Genomic DNA, 18,880 nt, shown 5'->3' with positions numbered 1-18,880 from the left:
ATACAGTCAAAAGTGGCAGTTTCATACAAACTGCCTGAGGACGATCTCACAGATCCAAACACTGCTTTTGTAGAAGCCTTTCAAACTGTCATGTAACAAGCTGTGTTTCCTCTCAAATTTCTTAAGATGATATAGGAAAAAAAAAAATGGCAGTTTGGCATCTGTATACAAATGTTGATGTGAATCTGTGTCTTGCAGGCATTCAGCAGCTGCAGCTGATCTTACTGAAAGTTGCCCTCATTGTTGCTGTTGAGTTTCACATCAATGTGGAGTTTGTCAACCTGTGGGAACCTCAGGAAAATGAAGGTCAGTTTCATGTGCAAACAACAGATTCATTTGGTCTTCACTCACTGACAGGTGGTTTATTGGCTACAAGATTTGGGGAGAGTTATAGAGCAGAAACTACAGCTTGCTCTTTTGGTAAGGTTGAGAAGTTTAATAATGTGTTAAGCTTAATGCAGACATTTTACTAGACAGCTATACTGTGGAGTTTCCCGGAGGATTTGTAGTAATCCTCCTACTCTGCAGCTTCGGCTCAAATTCAGGGCTGGTTAGACAGCGAGAGACTTCTCATCCCGCAGTATTTAATTTCCTTGACAGCCGGCATTAAACACGGGACAAACATTGACACTGATCTGCTTTTCTATCATATTTAGATGAGGTTAGCAAAGGTTACTTGATCTAATTCTAACTCATATCTGATACATGAAGACTTCTTGTAATAAAAGCAGTGGAAAAAGTATTACTTTCCTCTGTTTTCAAACTTAGTGACATTTGGTGCTTCAGATTAACTGAGTTTGAACACTGCACTGATCCCGTAAATGACTACTGACCCTCACGTCCTGCATTTCCCTTTAAGTTCTGAAGAAGAAAATACCCAACATACTGTTGTACTGTTCCTCCAACTGTTATATCAAACACAATGATAAGAAGAAGAGCCTCGCCTAAATTTAGACACAGACTTGTCCCCCGTGTTCTGCTGTGACGGACTTAGCCGTGCCCTTGACATCATGGAGTGCATTTTCCACATGATGATATTGCACAACCTGCCAAGTAGTTCCTGTGCTGGTCTCACACGTCTACAGCTCCCACTGCATGCTTAAAATAAAGTTGAAAGAATACTTCAGACAATTATGCTGACGATCTGCAGGCCAGATGTGGTAAACTTTATGCTTTGATTTTCCTGCTTTCCTGTTTATTGAAAACCTCCATTTGTCCTTTTATTGCCGTCATAGTAAGGACAGCTTTCCAGCAACAGTACTGAAGTATATTTATTCCTTTTCATTCATTCTGCACTGACGAATTTAGAGTTGCACAAGCCTGGCAGGCGGCAGAGTTGTCCAGGGAGAAAAGGTGTCCCTATCATGCAACCTTCCCCATGCCGTGTGCTAGTGTTCTGTGGGGGAATATTCAAAAGGGAATGAAAGGCTATCTTCCTAGGATTTATAATATGTGGTTTTTAACTCATCACAATTTTACTCTGTCTTTCAGGGGTTGGGTGGAGGGCTGCAATCCGACCTGCTGATCACCCTGTGGCTAACTTTGAGTTTGATGTTGTGGTGGGGGCTGACGGACGCAGGAATACCCTGGAAGGTGAGAAGGCAGCAAACAAAAGACATGAACCATATAGATGCCTCAAGGATGTACTGTACTTTTAGACCTGATGACAATTATGATCCTTTTCTCAAGGTTTAAACCTGCTGACACTAAGAAATTATTTGAAAGGTTTAAATAGCAGAAACAGGATTCTTATTGTGTTATCTTTACGGTTTTTAGTCTTTAAGCAACTGGGTTACCAGGCATAGCCCCTCCAAAGTTGTTCATGTTGAATAAAATGAGTTAGTGGCTTAGTGTATATCAGATCTTTCGTTCTCTTTACAGCCCTTACATTCCTCAGGACCTTTTCTGGGCTCTCACTATAAATAAACTTGTTGCGCATTATTGTAACGCTATAAATGAAACTCACCTTTTAGAAACTTGCACTTGCACAAAGCCATTGATCTCTCCCAATGGGACCGGCTGCACACAAAAACAGCCGAAGCACCGTACATAAATAGAGCAGAGCTGGGGCTCAGTGCAGCAGCTGATGCTGTCATGCTGGACCGGCTCCATCTCCCTATCTCCCTCCATCTCTTCTCTTTTAAAAATGCTGTCATCTAACAACCAATTCGCAACAAATGCTTATTCCTAAAAAGGGCATTCTGAGGCAGAACAAGACGTTTAGCTCATTCTCCAATTATGAAGACTCCTGGGGGAAATAATTTTTCCCTGCAGTGAGACTACTTTTGTGTCTTAGCTACGGTAACAGAGAGGAAAATGCTCTCTGTTTGTTGTTGCTGCTTTTGGAAACCAGCAGTAAAGCGGTGGATGATGTTTAACAGTGACAGTGTGGAGAAGCTGCAGAACATGCTCAGAACATTGCTTCCACTGCGGCTATCGCACACGCTCACTTTGTTGTAAGCACCCAGTTTATTTTTTCCCGTATCCTTCACGTACTCACAGTTTTAGAATTAGTCGCATTTTTTTTGTGAGTCCTTCGTTTACTGGTTGAAAAAAAAAAATAGTTTGATAGTTTGATTTGCCAGGAATATGTTGAACCTTAATTTTAGTTGGTTTTAGGGTTGAAGAATGCAGGATTTATTTTTTTGTTTCCCGTGTCCATTTATGTTCGAAATAGCTGACATTGGCAGTCATCAGCAGAACTATTCACCTACTTTTGTATTTGAAATATTTAATTAGATTCCTCAAAGATACTTTTAAAACTACTTTGAACTACTTTTATTCTTACACCTTGAATAAATTATTAATAAAATGAAAGAATGTCACATACTTTTGGTTCTGAAAGCTACATTTGACAATTTACTTCCTCGTGCTTTTTTACAACAAATAGCTTTTTGTTCTCTTGTCTCTATAAAGGATCACCTTGGTAAAGCTGCCTCTTATCCTAAAATGGCTTATTTGTAATTGTGGTTCAATGCTAGATTTCCTCTGGAAAGGCTGACAGGCCTTTGTTTTCTCGCGGAGATCAACATTCATTCACACTTCCTTCTTCTTTTTTCATTACCCCAGGTTTCAAAAGGAAGGAGTTCAGGGGTAAACTGGCAATTGCTATCACAGCCAACTTCATCAACAGGAACACCACCGCAGAGGCCAAAGTTGAAGAGATCAGCGGAGTGGCTTTCATCTTCAACCAGAAGTTCTTTCTTGACCTAAAAGAGGAGACAGGTGGGAAAGAAGTACAATGAGACTCATTAAAACGGGCAATCTCAGAGACTTAGATTGAATAAATGTCTAGTAAGCTGTTATCTAATGCTGAATTGCTGTTACAGTATTGCTCATGCTTCAGTATTGTTTGGTCTATGATTTTAATCCATTGGTAGGTAGCTGCTAGGCAATATGATATATAATGGACAGTGAAAGTTTAGTGTTGTTTTTTTGATGTTATTGCTGTGAAGTTTAAATCATGTTATACTTTCAAAAGGCGCCATGGGTGCATTAACGTGACAAATGAGTCATTTTGTTGGCAGGTGGTTGCTTGGCTACACAATGACATCATAATGTCTGATAAATAAGAACCATCAGGCATCTAAGGTGTACCTGTGTGCCAATTCTGGTTGCTCAACTCCTGATTGTGTAGAGTTTGTGGTCAAACAAACAAACAGAGATTTTGTGTATTATAGGAAGATTACAAAGAGGCAGTTACGTTACAGCTACAAAAACATGAAACTGCTGCAGTTTCACATTAAAAACATTTCAGATATTTGGCAGAACACAAGATAAATCTCATTATGATGATGTCACAAAAAAATACAAGTTACATCATCCAACTTTTGCTTTTGCTTCACTGGAAATACTTTTTAAAAACAAGATTTTTTTTCTTTTTCGCCATCACCAGCTTCTTTCACTGTGCCTTGCTCTTTACAGACCAATGCTGTGTGCAGCAAAAATCGGACCTGAAATCATCAAATTTACTTAAACTTTCAGGGGTATGATGCACAGTGTGCTCAGTACCTGAAGAAATATCTGAAATGTTGTTCAGTGACTGTTTTTTTAACCAATAAAACTGAGTTTTAATGTAATATTTTGGGTCTCGGGCTCCAGCAATACAAAATAAGAAGTTGGGACACCATTTGTTAATCAGTAAGAGACACTGGTGTGTTTAGATTCCATCTGTTTAAACACACATTCCAGCATATAGGAGCTATTTGAAGCGTTCACCTCGTTGGTGATTTTTACAAACTGCAGCTTTAATGCACACTTGCCAATTCTCACAGGTATCGATCTGGAGAACATTGTGTACTACAAGGACAACACACATTACTTTGTCATGACTGCCAAGAAACAAAGCCTGCTGGACAAGGGAGTTGTCATCAATGTAAGCAAAATATATTCGCTCCAGAGATCTGCTGTGTCCTTATTTCACGCTGTTTCTGTCTATTATTATTATTTTATAGATAAAAAATGTAAGGGAGAAACATATCGGCTAACAATTGCAGACAGATGTCAGAGCTTCAGAGATTTAGAATCAGAATTATTTCAGTATATCATTTATAAATTTGCACACATCAGTTTTACTTACCTTTTGTTTTTTCTTAATTTTTCAGTACCAGAGAGCTTTTTTGGGGGTTTTTTTCACTTTTGTGTGCAGCATTTGCACAAAGCAGATTGTAGAGAAATTCATTCTGGTTGTTCTGACTGCTTCGGTCCAACAGGATTACTCAGACACAGAGATGCTGCTGAGCAGTGAGAACGTCAACCAGGAAGCTCTTCTGTGCTATGCCCGAGAGGCTGCTGACTTTGGCACCAACTACCAACTTCCCACGCTGGACTTTGCCATGAACCACTGCGGGCAGCCAGATGTTGCAATGTTTGACTTCACAAATATGTACGCGTCTGAGAATGCCGCCCTGGTCAGAGAGAGATTTGGACACCAGCTGCTGGTGGCGCTGGTTGGTGACAGTCTGTTAGAGGTAAGACAGAAAGTAGAAGAAACCATTAAATTAGCTGGCATTCATAGCACAGATATTCAGATTCCTTTGTCCAAATGCTATAGGTAGAAGAGTGTGAGTGAGTAGAAAGGGGTCCTTTTCACAGTTTGCTCCGTCTCAAACTTCTTGTCTGGAATCACTGAGGGAGATGAATATTTTGCATTTTAGGAACATATTTAGAGACATGGGCAACCTGAACATTTTTAGAACAGTGTGTAAGCTATTCAGACTGACAGTCAGTGTTCTGGTATGTGACATGACGAATCAAAATGTAACAACAAACGGAAAACTTGAGACATATCCCAAATTCCAGACAAGTCCACTGTTTCCCCTAATTGATCCACATTTTTCACTTTTCTTTGGTTTCTTCCACTTTTATTTTTTATTGTATAAGCTAGCTTTCTGTAAAAGGAAATCTACACTCAGAAAATGGACTCAACTCTGCTAACAAATCATTCATGTTTACTGTATGCTTAAACATAACTTTTTTTCTCCATTATATCAACTTCCATGTCCTTCCCTTGAATCCAAAATACTTGACTCCATGTTTGTGTGTTCCCTAATAACCAAAAAAGAAGTATGTCAAACAGACTTAAAGTCATGCCACGCCATGTGTCCAACAATATTTAATGGTCCTAACTGGCTATATTGTTCTGTGTTGCTGTGCAGCCTTTCTGGCCAATGGGAACGGGCTGTGCCAGAGGCTTCCTGGCTGCCTTTGACACGGCCTGGATGGTAAAGAGCTGGGCGCAGGGTCGGCCAGTCCTTGAAGTGCTGGCAGAGAGGTACTCACACTTTGTACGGCGTATTAGTGAGTCTTCTGTAAATCAGTGCTGCTCGAACACATTGTTCACATTAAAGTGATGCAATAATGCATCTTGTCTTTCTACAGGGAGAGTATTTACCGACTACTACCACAGACAACCCCTGAAAACATTGCCAAAAACTTTGAACAGTACACCATAGACCCAGCGACACGATACCCCAACCTCAACTCTACCTGCGTCAGGCTTCACCAGGTGAGAGGAAGAAACGGCAGCAGACCTGTCATCGGATGCTTTAAATTCTTTAATATCTCAATTCAAAGAGCTTTTTCTTTGCTTTTCTTTTTCAGGTGCGCCATTTGTACATTAGTGGACAGCTTAACCCCTGCTCTCTTGAGCGTGCTGCTACCATACGACGACCTGTCAATCTCTGCAGACGAGGTAAGTGTTACAGGAATTGACTGCTGCTGACTCATCTCTGCTTATTCATGTAACTGATAGGTTTTCCACTCTTTTGACAGGCTTCTAATACAATCATTGTAGCCTAAATCTCCCCCATTGAGTCCCTTCCCTTCTAACAGAAGTAGTGAGCTGACAGAATGAACTTCAGTTTAGGGAGTAAGTCACAATATGAGGTTTGTTTTTACATGTGGGTCCATTGAGGAGAGGAAACTTTGAAAGAAGAGCTTGCGGGGCTGTGAAAGAAACACTCAAACACACATATCTCTCTCTCCAATATCAACATTACTCTATGTTCCTGTCCTTCAAATGACCCCGTATTTAACTATATATTTTAAAAAATCACTGGCAAAAATTTTGAAACCTGAGACAAAAAGTAAACATTTGTGCTTATTTATGACTAAATTTGATTATAGTTTAGTCTGATTGTTCTGCACTTGGAGCTATTCAAGCCAAGCTGTATCTTTGAGTAACCTAACTTAAGTCGGTCATTCACCAGTACAAGCAAGTATGTACTTGTCTCTGTAAAGATATGACGTCATATCATCTTCACAGCTGAAACTTCCCTCTAACACAGACTGCCTTTGTATTTATTTTAGGAATTTGACCATTAAAAATCCAATTTTTGGTGCTTCTGTTGTAGAGTCGGAGATCAGACCAGCGAGGCTTCTCACTTGGTGCCAGAAGCAGACAGAGGACTACAGGAATGTCATAATCACAGACCTGACGTCTTCTTGGAAAAACGGCATCGCTCTCTGTGCCCTCATCCACAGGTTCAAGCCTCAGCTGATGTACGTATCATCTGTCCGATAATATCAGCCTGCAGAGCTACAGACGGTTGTGTTATAGTAATCTTAGCATACATCTATTCACATTAACGTTATCTGTTTTCACGTAAAGAACTCTCCGAGCTCTCCATAACAACTAATTATGAGGACATTCATGACTTATAATGGAGTGATAAATATGCCTGATATGAAAGCCACACTTTGATCTATATGTGTGTTTATCTGCTGTGCTCTCTACCTCTTTACAACTTGTGCTCATAGATGGGTAAAAATACTTCATACAGCTGTCCCTGTACATAAAGCTAGCTGGGTGCACACAGAGAGGAGTGCAGCTGTGTAAATTTCACATGTCAGAAATTAAATAAATTCTAGCTATTCCAGTACCTGTAGCAATGTGTGTCCAGCAACATTTCTATTGACTTGTATGTAATTCTAAAAAAAAAAAGTCCTTTTTGTCTCTTATCGATTTGGAGCTGTGGAGAAAAACAGCTAATGAAGAACAAAGAACAAAAGCCATGCTTTCATACTTTGCCACTTTCAGGATCAGCCTGCTGTACACAGCATGGATTCAGTCAGTGCAGATTAGCACATTTACCAACCTAATTTTATCCTCTAAACCCTTTAATTATTGCCTTCATACCTTGGCACATGCCACTACAATTTCATCTGGTCGTGTAAGTTTCCAGGAACCACTGGCATTTTCCCCTTATTTCTGTTTTCCATATGCATGCCTGTCAGCAGATCAGACGGCAGACAGAGCAGGTTCACAGAAGAGAAAGGCAGAAAAAGTGAACCTCAGCACTTACTGAATAATACCAGAGTTTGTGTGTGCTGCTGCTAGGTAACTGCTCTCGTCTTTACATTACTTCATGAATTCTGAAGTTGTCTGCACACTGTCCACTTAGGTAATGACATAAAGGTGCCGTTCCTCCCGCTTAAGGTTATTTTCTGCTGCATTAGAAGAAACTGGTTGTTTGACACGGTTGGAAATAAAGATGAGTTTCTGTTTGACGTCATTCCTTTGCACACATGGTTACTATCAGTCATCTCATGTATAGAAATGAAATAATGAAAGAATGTCATTTACACATCCTACATATCCTCATCATTAAGTGCATCTTAACTAAACATATACTCACAAGCCACTTTATTAGGCACACCTTGCTAGTACTGGGTTGGACCTGCTTTTGTCTTCCAGGCTGTTTTAATTCCTTGTGGCATAGATTCAACAAAGTGTTGGAAACATTCCTCAGAGCTTTTGGTCCATATTGATATGATAGCATCACACAGTTGCTGCAGATTTGTTGGCTGCACATCTATGATATGAATCTCTCGTTCCAGCACATCCCAAAGGTGCTCTACTGGATTGAGATCTGGTGACTGAGTACATTGAACTCATTGTAATGTGTAAAAAAACAGTTTGAGATTACGTGAGCTTTGTGACATGGTGCGTTATCCTGCTGGAAGCAGCCATCAGAAGATGGGTACACTGTGGTCATAGAAGGATGTACATGGTCAGCAACAATACTCAAGTAGGTTGTGGTGTTTAAATGATACTCAGGTGGTAATAAGGGGCCCAACGTATGCCGAGAAATTAGCCCACACACCATTATACCACCACTGCCAGCCTGAACATTGAAAGAAGGCAGGAGAGATCCATGCTCGTCACAGCAGAAGTCAAGACTCATCAGACCAGGCAATGGTTTCCCAATCCTCTATTGTCCAATTTTGATGAGCCTATGTGATATGTAGCCTCAGTTTCCTGTTTTTAGCTGACAGGAGTAGCACTCGGTGTGGTCTTCAGAGATGCACTTCTGGTTGTAACAAGTGGTTATTTGAGTTACCGTGGCCTTTCTATGAACAGTCTAGTCATTCTCCTCTGACCTCTGACATCAACAAGGCATTTTCACCCATTTTCTCTTTCCTAGACCTTTCTCTGTAAACTCTAGAGATGGTTGTGTGGGAAAATCCCAGTAGATCAACAGTTGTCTGAAATACTCAGACCAGCCCATCTGGTACCAACAACCAGATTGAAAGTCACTTAAATCACCTTTCTTCCTGATTCTGATGCTCAGTTTGAACTTCAGCAGGTCATCTTGACCGTGCCTACTTGCCTACATGCCTAAACGCATTGAGTTGCTGTCAAATGACTAATGGCTAATTAGATCTGTGTTGAGGAGCAGGAGAATGAAGTTGATTGTAGGTCACTGGATTGTTCATATTTTAGAAACAATGAGAAGTAGAACTCTACTGTGTGTGCTGAGAAGAGATTTGGGAAAATGTAAACCTGTAGCAGACAAAAGTAAAACAGTATAAAACCTTAAAAAAACCCAACTCTTTAAAACCGTGACAACCTGGGATAAATCACAATAAAAAAAATAAGCACAGTAAATACTTGTACCATTAAATACTTAGTGTGGGTGTTTTTGCCTCCATCAGAGATTTTGACTCATTAAATGAGGAGGACCATGTTGCAAACCTCCAGCTGGCTTTTGACATCAGTGAGCGGGAATTTGGGATTCGTCCATTCACATCTGCCAAGGAGCTGAGTGAAGAGGAGGAGCTGGATAAAACCAAGATGATCAACTACCTGTCCAAGTTCTACGAGCTCTTCCGTGGCACGCCTCTACCTGCATCAGGTGCTCTGCTCTACTACCACTCTTCTTCAGTTATGCACACTGATGCCTGGTATTCACAGTATTTCTGCCCCTTCTTTGTTTTTGCTCCTTATCTGTTGCACAAAATTCCAGTGGCACTGAAGGTTTTAAATTTCTTTGGATTTTCTCTGAAAAAAAAAAAACATGCATGTTGTTCCATCCTGTTAATCAAGTGTAATGGTATGAGAGGAATGTGTGTCTGCACCAGCACTGTGAGCTGCAGAAGTCTGAGATTCTCAACAGCATACAGCTGTCCATCTCAACAGAAGTGCTTTTTAAATTTCTAACTTAATTCTTTGGTAATATTCAACTTTAGCCAACTTCTTACTTTAGCTTCATTGTTTTAGGGAAACAAACAGTAGATCTTTTTTTTCCCCCTCCCAAACCACTTTCACATCTTACCCGATCTGTAAGGGAATTGCGCATTAATGTGACATTAATGGCTGTACACAGTGCAAAAACGTGCAAACTCTTAATGCAGTCATGTGTTATTCTGCAGGTTCCAGAGGAGTGGATGAAAACAATGAAGATTATCCATCGAAGGAAGTCAGAAGTAATAATAATGTGCTCAATCTTGCACTGACCAGGAAACGAGTGCCAAAGGTAATTCCACGCTGAAGAGCTTAAGTTCAGTGCACTGAGTGCAAGTTTGCCTGTTTCTGCCTTCACTTAAATATATAATATAAATAGTTTATGTGAACAGTTTATGGTTTTCTCGTGACTGTGGAGCATTCAGATTTATTTCCTTTCTCTGTGTTCAGGAAGAGAAGAAGTTAGACGGTACAGACCCCATTTACAAACGAAGGCGAAAGTTCTGCTATTTGGAGGAGGTTTGTTAACATGTTATTTGCAAGTGCACAGTTAATCGCGTTGCAGGTTTTTTATTTACTCTAATATGTTTTGCCTGCCTATCTTTAGGCCACTAATCTGTCCAGTAATGGCTCCTCAATACGAGACAGGCTGGATCCAAAGGAAAATAAAGTGCGTTCTATGGCTACGCAGCTGTTGGCCAAGTTTGAAAATACACCCAACTACACTGTCCGCAAAACACAGGTAAAAACACCGCAGCAACATGTCTGACAATCATCTGTAGATTCAAATTTGTTTTATTTTTACATTATACTTTTTAATGAACTGTTTAAGTACTATATCTGCTACATTTATCTACACATCTACAGTGTCTTCCCTGAGTTCAGAGAGGGTGAAATCGCCAGAGAATTTGTCCTTTCTTTCTTTCAGTGATCATAAATATGATTTCAGTTTCCCCAGTTATGAGCTGGAGTTCAAACTGTGGTTTGTGGTTTTAATCTGACAAAACTTTCCTTTCTCCAGTGCCTCAAAATCTTGTCTGTTTTTTGCTGGTATTTAATCTACTCACATGTTTCTCTTTCTGTTCTTTTTTTACTAACTCTAACCCTCTGCAAAATCACAGTCAGACTGCGAGGAGTCCTCATTCCTCTGTACTCTCCACCTGACTGACAGTCTCCCCGTTAAACTCAGACCTCCGGTCCCACCCAGAACTCCTCCTGTGACACAGGTAGTCTGGAGCAGCACAAATTATACAAGCCAAATGCATCTGAAAAAGTGTTTAAAACTGGCCATTGTCTATCAAAGGTCACATCAAATGCAAATTCATCAAGCTCTCCCTCATCACGTGTATAGCACATTCAATATATGTAGCTCATATAATGTATATCTCTTAAACACACATCACTCTAAAGCTCTAGCACAATTGATCTAAAATAGAAGTTTCCTGTTTTTTGGGATCTTTAAAGGGCCATACTGGTGGTTTTACTGTGTTTGGTCCTGACTGACATGATCCCTAATTTTCCTCCAGAAACCGACTGAATGTGACTCCTTCATGCATCACTGCAATTATATGCTGCACAAGCAACCTCAATCAAACTGGCACGAAACTGAAATCTCAAAATGTAAAATGCACAATAAGACATCTCTTTGTTACTTTAAATCAAGTAAAGCTCGCTTGCTTTGCAGTCGGCTTTAAATTAAAGTTTTGGTTTTTTTTAATTCAAATTGAACAGATTTGTGGAAAAACACGAACTCTTGCTCGATCGATCTATATATAACGACCTATATGAGCATTTCCAAACTGAGCGCTCTCACATGTGGCTTCACGTGTCATGTTAGCTTGTAATGTGGCTGTATAGCAGGCCACCTGCTAATTGGAAGGTTAGTGGTTCAGTCCCTGGCTGCTCCAGTCTCCATGCCAAAGTATCCTTGGGCAAAATACTGAAATGCTTGTATGAATGAGGCATGTTATATGAAGCACTTTGAGTCCTCAAGTGCATTAAAAAAGCGCTATATAAGAACGAATCTATTTATTAAATGTTTAAGCTTCTCCTGTGGCATCTAATGCCATTTAGTCCCCAAATAGTCTTTTTCAGAAATATGAGAAAATCTATATTTATGTATTTCTTTGGAATTTGGCAGGGAAAACTGAACACTTTATTCACATGTCCTTTTGTGTACCACTGTTAGAGATCGCTTAATTTTATTTTAGAATGTAGGAATTGGTCCTCTGCCTACAAAAACACCTTATGAAGGAGGACAGACTCTCCCATTCAGTCACTGCTGAAGGCAAAGCAGATCATTCATTCATAAGCTGAGCTGTTGGAAAGTCATCAGAAAGCAAAAGTCAGCAGTGTTGCAAATTCCTTCATTCAAGTTTAGTCTTTGGTTGCTGACTTGCAGTCTCAGGTGTCAGGCTGGTTTTCCAGTTCATCCCCCAAACAAATCTTATTTTAAAAAACAGGTTCTTCTTACAAAGGCATTACCATGAGATAGATGTTACGTAACTTTGGGAAAACAGAAAGCAGACAGGCCCTGTAATGTATTACCTGTAAGTGTGTGTGTGTGTGTGTGTGTGTGTGTGGGGGGGGTGGGGGGGGTGGGGGGGTGTCAATCTGAAAACTTGTGCTGTACTTTAACATGGTTTAGCACGGAAAACCACCTGTATGGTCCTTTAAGTTATCTGCTTTATTTGAGTTGATGGGTAAAAAAAAGGCTTCATTGTTTGTTTTCTTAGTGAGGAGTTATAAGAGCTCACTTGTGCATTGTCCCTTTCAGTTTGAAGTCAGTATCAGAAAAGCAGCACAACAGTTAGTCCACCTGCCTCCAAAGACTCTGCCCAAACCCCAGGTCCAGCTTCAACCCCCACATCCATTTTCTGTAGTGAAGCTCAGACATGTCGATCTAACGCATGCTGAGACAAAGCCTCAGCTGGAGGGTGCAGACCCTCCTCCTGCTTGTCCTCCCTCCTGCCAGTCAGCAATCCATTTCATGACAAGAATCCTCCATCGCCTCAAGGAGGTGGACGAACACATCTCTGAGGTGAACAGTACCTCTTTTATTTCTTTAACTCCTGTTTTCTGTCTGTTTTCCTCTCTGTCCTCTTTCAAAATCACTGTGATTGTTGCATGTTTTGATTCCCAAAAAGGCCCTAGAGTGAATGCTGATTATATATATCATGTCCTGATTGTACACTTAGGCTTGTGTAATATGTAGTCTGAAGTCAGCCCATTATTATCCAGCCTGACAGAAAAATGGCCAGAGCAGGCTTAGAGACCTGGCACAACCTGACACACACACACACACACACACACACACACACACACACACACACACACACACACACACACACACACACACACACACACACATATGCTAGAAGCCATAGTCCTTTTTTAGTGCAAACAAAGGTATTATTATTACACTATGTCAATCACTATTTTGATTACTGGCAGAAAGAAATAATAGACTGGTAATTTATTAGGAACTTAGAAAGGTGTCTTTTTTTGTAGATATTGCTTAGTTTTAAATCAGGACCGCTTTTCTCCTTTGCCAACTCAACTTATCTGTGTTTTTTGCCATACAGATTTACAAATGAACTTTATGTTAAACGTTGGAACAGTTCATTTGTTTTTTTTTTAAATGATCCTTGACAAAAGTTTTGAGTTACATAATTATTTTAGAGCTGACAGACTGCTCCTAAGTGGCTATTAGCACCACTCTCATATCTGCCAAGTCCAGAACGGAGCCAGAATATTAGTACCTTAGCTTAGCATAGAGAGTGAAAGCAGAGGTAGAAACATATAACAGCTGTCTACCAAAAACAGATGATCTCTCAGATTTGTTTCTTTAACAGGAGTTTGGAAGATATTAGAACTGGTCGTGGCAGATAGCTGCCCCTCCCCGAGCCTGGTGTTGCTCAGTTCTTCCTGTTAAAAGGGAGTTTTTCCTCCCCACCTTTGGAAAGTGCTTTCTCGTGGGAGCTTGCTTGATGGTTGGGATTTTCTCCAATAATGTAGGGTCTTTACAGTATACAGCACCTGGAGATGAGTGTTGTTTTGACTTGGCACTATTTAAATAAACCTGAATTGGATTGAACTGAGCTGACTAGCTGTTTCCTCCTTCCACTGTTCATGCTAGGCTCAGCTAAGCTAAATCCCTTCTGGCTCCAGCTATAGACTGACATGGAGGTTGCACTGACACTCCTCCAACTTTCAGATAACAAAAAAAAAAAAAATGAAGCTGTTTAACACATAAACTCTGACTAATGTCAGGGTTGTAAATTGTATGAAGTTACCCTTATTTATATGTAGCATACCAGAGGGGACAGTCTGTTTAAGACAATTTTTCTCTGGTGGAGATTTTGATTAGTTTAAGCCAGGAATAGCCACTTACAAGGGCTCAATCGGACATCACACAGACTTTGTAGGAAATGGCTGGTTAAAGATTGTTTAATATCCAGTCTGACTGTTTTGGGCATTTGTTTTCTCAAGTACAGGTCAGCTGCTATATGAAAATATTCCTTTAAGCTGCCATCTTCAAATATTTTACCCACACCAGTGTTCAGATAATCCACAGCTGAACTCATGCATTAGTCTCTGATTTCTCTGCAAGGACTGTGGGACTATCCCAGTTTTCTGTTCCCGTACAGTAAGAGTAACTACATCAACTCAGGTGTGAAATTAACGTAATAAGGCAGCCTTTCAAACAGCGATGTCATTGTTCTCCTCTCGACAATAGACACTTAGTAGTCAAATCCCGCTTCTCATTGAGAAGATGATAGAAAGGACTTTCATCACTTATGTGAGCCATACTTATTAAGCATTTATTAGTCTACCTAATTATTCCTGTGCACACAGAAAAGAGCCACAATTGTTGGTGGATGAACTGATGACTTTTCTTTTGCCATCCTGCAGAAAAAAGCTCAGTCCCAACAGGTTAGAGAGTTTCATGCAAAGAGTATAAAGGAAAAAGCCGTCCACCTTAGTGGGCTGTTCTCAGCAAACAGCTCTGCTGTACTTCAGGTGAATATCTCATGCTTGATGTGTGATCCCACACTATGTTGTGTGTCTCTGTGCCGCCTGCGGCTCACAGTGTGCTCATTTGCATGTATTTGAGAACACAGGTGCGGCATGCTCCCAGTTTTCTCCCTCGTCCATTAGTTTCTAGTGTGTTTATGCTTTGTTTTAGTGGTGAAGGCTCAACATATGCATCCCAAAGGCAATAGAGAAAAAGAAGTAACTTAGCCCAAGATTTCTGTTACTATATACCTTCGTAATTTATCAGACAGGTGTTTTCAAAAGCAACGTGCTTTGCATGAAAGCTTTGCTATAACTGCTGTTTCTGTCTCTTGCTTTTAATTACTAGCAGTCCTCACAGACGTGAAGTGTGTGCTCTTGTGGTGTCACTTTGAGGGTTTCTGTGCTACACCCTTCCCGAAAAACTGCCTCCAACTTGAAAGGGCATTTCACCCAAAAATCCAATTTACTTGTTTTACGCCTGCAGTGCTTTTACGGTGCGTTCCAGTCAGAAGTCGGCATTTCTGAATTCCTAGTCAGAATTTTCAACTGGAACACCCCCTCAAGTTTGACTTCCAACTTGGAAAGTCGGAGCAGCCCCACCAAGCCCGACAATCAAAGATAGCTGCAGCAGTAGTAAAACTGTAAAGCAAATCCTGTTTTTCCTTGCTTTTCCAAATTTACTACTGGAATGCGTTCTACTTAGGAGTGACATCACTCCCAGCTCCAACATCCAATTTCCGAATCTATATATCTCACTGCAGGTTGATGTCAAACTTTTAAAATGTATCTTTGGTATTATCAGAATGACAAGGCAAGACTCTTCAAAACTTTGCAAAATACACCAAACCAATCTAGATGGAAAGCACTGCAGGCCAGAGAGAAAAATATGTAAATTTGAATTGGGGATGAACTGTCTCCATAACAGCCAGATGTTACAGCAAGACTTACACTAGTAGAGTATAAAGGAACAACTCCTGGTAGACAGTTATAATCGTGTATTTGTGTTTGTAACAAATGTGACTTTTGATTCACTTTCTCTGGAAAAAATAAACATGAGTACGTATGACCTAAGTACATCAGGGTCATTGAAAAGGAATCAGAGGTCAGTATGTCAGTTGTAGTGATGGATCTGAAATTAGCTTGCATGATTTTGCTGTTTTCCCAGGGCGGCTCAGTACGAAGGGCATTTACCCCATCGGGAGACAAGTGTCACTTGTGTGAGAAGCGTGTTTATATGGTGGAGAGAATCTGTGCCGAGGGGCTCTACTTCCACAGGGAGTGTTTTCGCTGTTCGACCTGCAGCTCTGTTCTGCGACAGGGAGCACATGCTTTCCACTCTGAAGAGGGTATGTTTCTCCAAATGGTGTAGCCACGTATTACTTACATATCACAAAATAACTGACCTTGACTTTGATCTCACAGGGAAACTCTACTGCAAACTTCATTTCGATCAACGTAACAGTGGGACTAGCGTACGGAGGACTTACTCTCTACCCTCAGTGAGACCTGTGCGTATTTATCCACCCCCTTTCTGACAGTGATGAATGTGAGATGTCTAACTTCTCTTCCCATCACATCCCCTCTCTTAGAATCGTGATGGGATCCGGGAGCGACGTCCTACTGATGAAGAAATCACCCGCTCCAGCAGTCCAGCAGATCTGCAGAGTCAAGCTGCAGCAGGTACCTTCAGCTCGTTCATAAGGAAACAGCTGAGCTGGCCTCTGAGTGTGACTCGTGCTGTGTGTAACGCCCCCCGGTGTCTGTCCCAGCGTGCACGTAATGCAGCACAGGCCTTCGCCGGCCACCTGAGGGACAACGCCCAGGACTATATGTTGCTGTATGAGCTACTGAGCATGAGCTTGCCCCTGCTGTTTGTTTTACAAGAAGTACTGGTGCAGATGTACACAGAGGCTGTGCCTGATGGGCCGAGCTCTTTACAGCCTTTACTGCTGTGGCTGCAGGAGCATATCGGGCAGAGGATAATCTAGACTCTCAGCTGTGAATATTTCACCCTCAACATTAAATCAGAGGCTGAGGAGTACAGTAGCTGCAATATCCTCAATATTACCATTTTGTAAATGCGCACAAGCACCTTCCCGATGTTTATTTACTTTTCATGATGACACTGTAGGTAGATGTGTGGATGTGCTGGATGTGCGCCAGCCAAAGATGACACACTGCTTATGCAGATTTTTTTTCACTTTACTTTTAGCAGTTTACTTTGGGACGGTTTGTTGTGCAAAGAAAGCGGCACCAAATAATTCTGCAGTGGGTTTGATGTGTAAACTTTTATAATATGTTGGACACATACTTTAAGGATGTAATATGCAAGTAAGCCAAAAGGCTACAGTCAGAAGACTGGAGATTTTAGACTCCTTCTGTAGAATTTAACCTTTAACAATCTGCCTCATAAAATTGGTCCTGCAGATAACCGGGATCACGACTGACTGACTTGATGCACTTTAACTTTGAGAACTGCCTTATCAATGTAGCTGCGAACTGTTATGTTTAACAAAAGCCTGTTCTCATATTAACAGTGACTGCAAGGCAGGTTTTCATTTGACTATGCATATGTGCTATAGAAATTCTTGATATGTTTGCAGATATATCTTTTAACAGTCAGACAACAATTTGTTTATTATCAATATATAAAATGAATTCTCTGTTTACTCTCGTGAACTATTTGTTTTGTGTGTGGATAACACCAAAGAATATCTGACACTGTGGACTGTCCTAAATACTGGAAAGTATTTAGTTAAACTTTGCTGCCATCTGCTGTTCACTCAGAAAACAAAGCAAAACAAACAAACAAACAAACAATGAAATGTGGAAACTATGGAAAAGATACTCCACCCCTTGAAACAGACATGTATCAATTATATTTAAAATGACAGAACAGCTTAATAATTCTATTTGGTCTAAATGAGAAAAACAGGAAGCACAGGGTCAGCAGCAGAGGGTGGCTCCACCGGAACGGAGAGATTTTCCGTTTTGCTGTAGACAATAGAAGCGGTGAGCATGCTGTAATGTGTTTGAATGTGCTTGCCATTCTTGCCATAATTTTAAAGCACGCTGTTGAAAGATCAACCGTAAACCTCTTTGACTAGAAGCCACACAGTCACCTATTATTATGACAGACAATCTATGGAGTAGATTGAATATTTTGTTTAAGAATTCAAGAAACGTCAGGCATTACTTTTAAGTGTTCGATGACACGATGTTTGTGTTTTGCTGTGTGCTGCCTTATATTTTGTGCCGCATGTGATAAACTGAATGTCTCATTTTCAGTGCTGTGTGAGTGGAAAGCTTTTTTTGGTAAATACCAAAGAACACTTTTCATGCAAACTAACTGGACTTATGTCTGTTTAGCAAGATGAGTCATGCAAACTGTAATATGTACAATGGTGCCAGCATCAACTACGAATGTCAGTATTGTGCGTCATTTTCATAAACATTTTCTATCTTTCTGCATTGAGCTGTGTTTCTTTGTCTTAATATTCTCAGTGTTTTTAGTTCATGCTTCTCTTTCCTCTCATTCAGTGGACGCCTTTTATGAAGCCTGTGAGACAATCGGATGGTTAGGAGAAATAACTTTTTAAAGGTGATCACCTGCATGGTTACATCAATGCGAGGCTGTAGATACTGATATCACATACCAGCAGTTTGAATGCTGAAATAATATTTTCTTTGATGTGACCCTAATCAGCAGTTTGGGAGTGAACTAGTACTAATTCAGCATGGTTTGAGACCTCTGCCCATCTGTATGTGTTTTAAACAAGACTTCAAAGAAGCAAAGAAAAAAATAAATTCTTTAACTTTTAAAAAAAAAAAAAAAAAATCAATCTCACCACAAGGCCTCAGCCTTTTTGGAACTTCTTCTTCTTCCTCACTTTA

At 40.4% G+C, this 18,880-nt stretch overlaps 1 protein-coding gene across 3 annotated transcripts in view; it reads left to right on the top strand.

Annotated features, from left to right (window-relative positions):
* The window catches only part of mical2a (microtubule associated monooxygenase, calponin and LIM domain containing 2a), a 35,760-nt gene extending 17,303 nt beyond the window's left edge, over positions 1 to 18,457 (top strand). The window contains exons 4-22 of one of the 3 annotated variants that reach the window (XM_030723930.1): positions 199 to 306; positions 1,492 to 1,593; positions 3,070 to 3,225; positions 4,275 to 4,375; positions 4,713 to 4,970; positions 5,658 to 5,773; positions 5,881 to 6,007; positions 6,103 to 6,193; positions 6,855 to 7,002; positions 9,439 to 9,638; positions 10,156 to 10,259; positions 10,418 to 10,486; positions 10,575 to 10,709; positions 11,089 to 11,193; positions 12,744 to 13,007; positions 14,882 to 14,989; positions 16,152 to 16,332; positions 16,409 to 16,494; positions 16,576 to 18,457. In XM_030723930.1, coding sequence (XP_030579790.1) covers positions 199 to 306; positions 1,492 to 1,593; positions 3,070 to 3,225; positions 4,275 to 4,375; positions 4,713 to 4,970; positions 5,658 to 5,773; positions 5,881 to 6,007; positions 6,103 to 6,193; positions 6,855 to 7,002; positions 9,439 to 9,638; positions 10,156 to 10,259; positions 10,418 to 10,486; positions 10,575 to 10,709; positions 11,089 to 11,193; positions 12,744 to 13,007; positions 14,882 to 14,989; positions 16,152 to 16,332; positions 16,409 to 16,494; positions 16,576 to 16,974 — 2,858 coding nt within the window. In that variant the 3' untranslated portion in view covers positions 16,975 to 18,457. The remainder of the gene's footprint in view (positions 1 to 198; positions 307 to 1,491; positions 1,594 to 3,069; positions 3,226 to 4,274; positions 4,376 to 4,712; positions 4,971 to 5,657; positions 5,774 to 5,880; positions 6,008 to 6,102; positions 6,194 to 6,854; positions 7,003 to 9,438; positions 9,639 to 10,155; positions 10,260 to 10,417; positions 10,487 to 10,574; positions 10,710 to 11,088; positions 11,194 to 12,743; positions 13,008 to 14,881; positions 14,990 to 16,151; positions 16,333 to 16,408; positions 16,495 to 16,575) is intronic. The other 2 variants (XM_030723937.1, XM_030723941.1) reach the window with 2 other exon arrangements.
* The last annotated feature ends 423 nt before the right edge of the window (positions 18,458 to 18,880 follow it).

This window comes from Archocentrus centrarchus, chromosome 3, assembly GCF_007364275.1.
Source record: "Archocentrus centrarchus isolate MPI-CPG fArcCen1 chromosome 3, fArcCen1, whole genome shotgun sequence".
Taxonomy (NCBI): domain Eukaryota; kingdom Metazoa; phylum Chordata; class Actinopteri; order Cichliformes; family Cichlidae; genus Archocentrus; species Archocentrus centrarchus.
The sequence above is the reverse complement of the archived record's forward strand: the minus strand, read 5'-3'. Positions and strand labels throughout refer to the sequence as shown.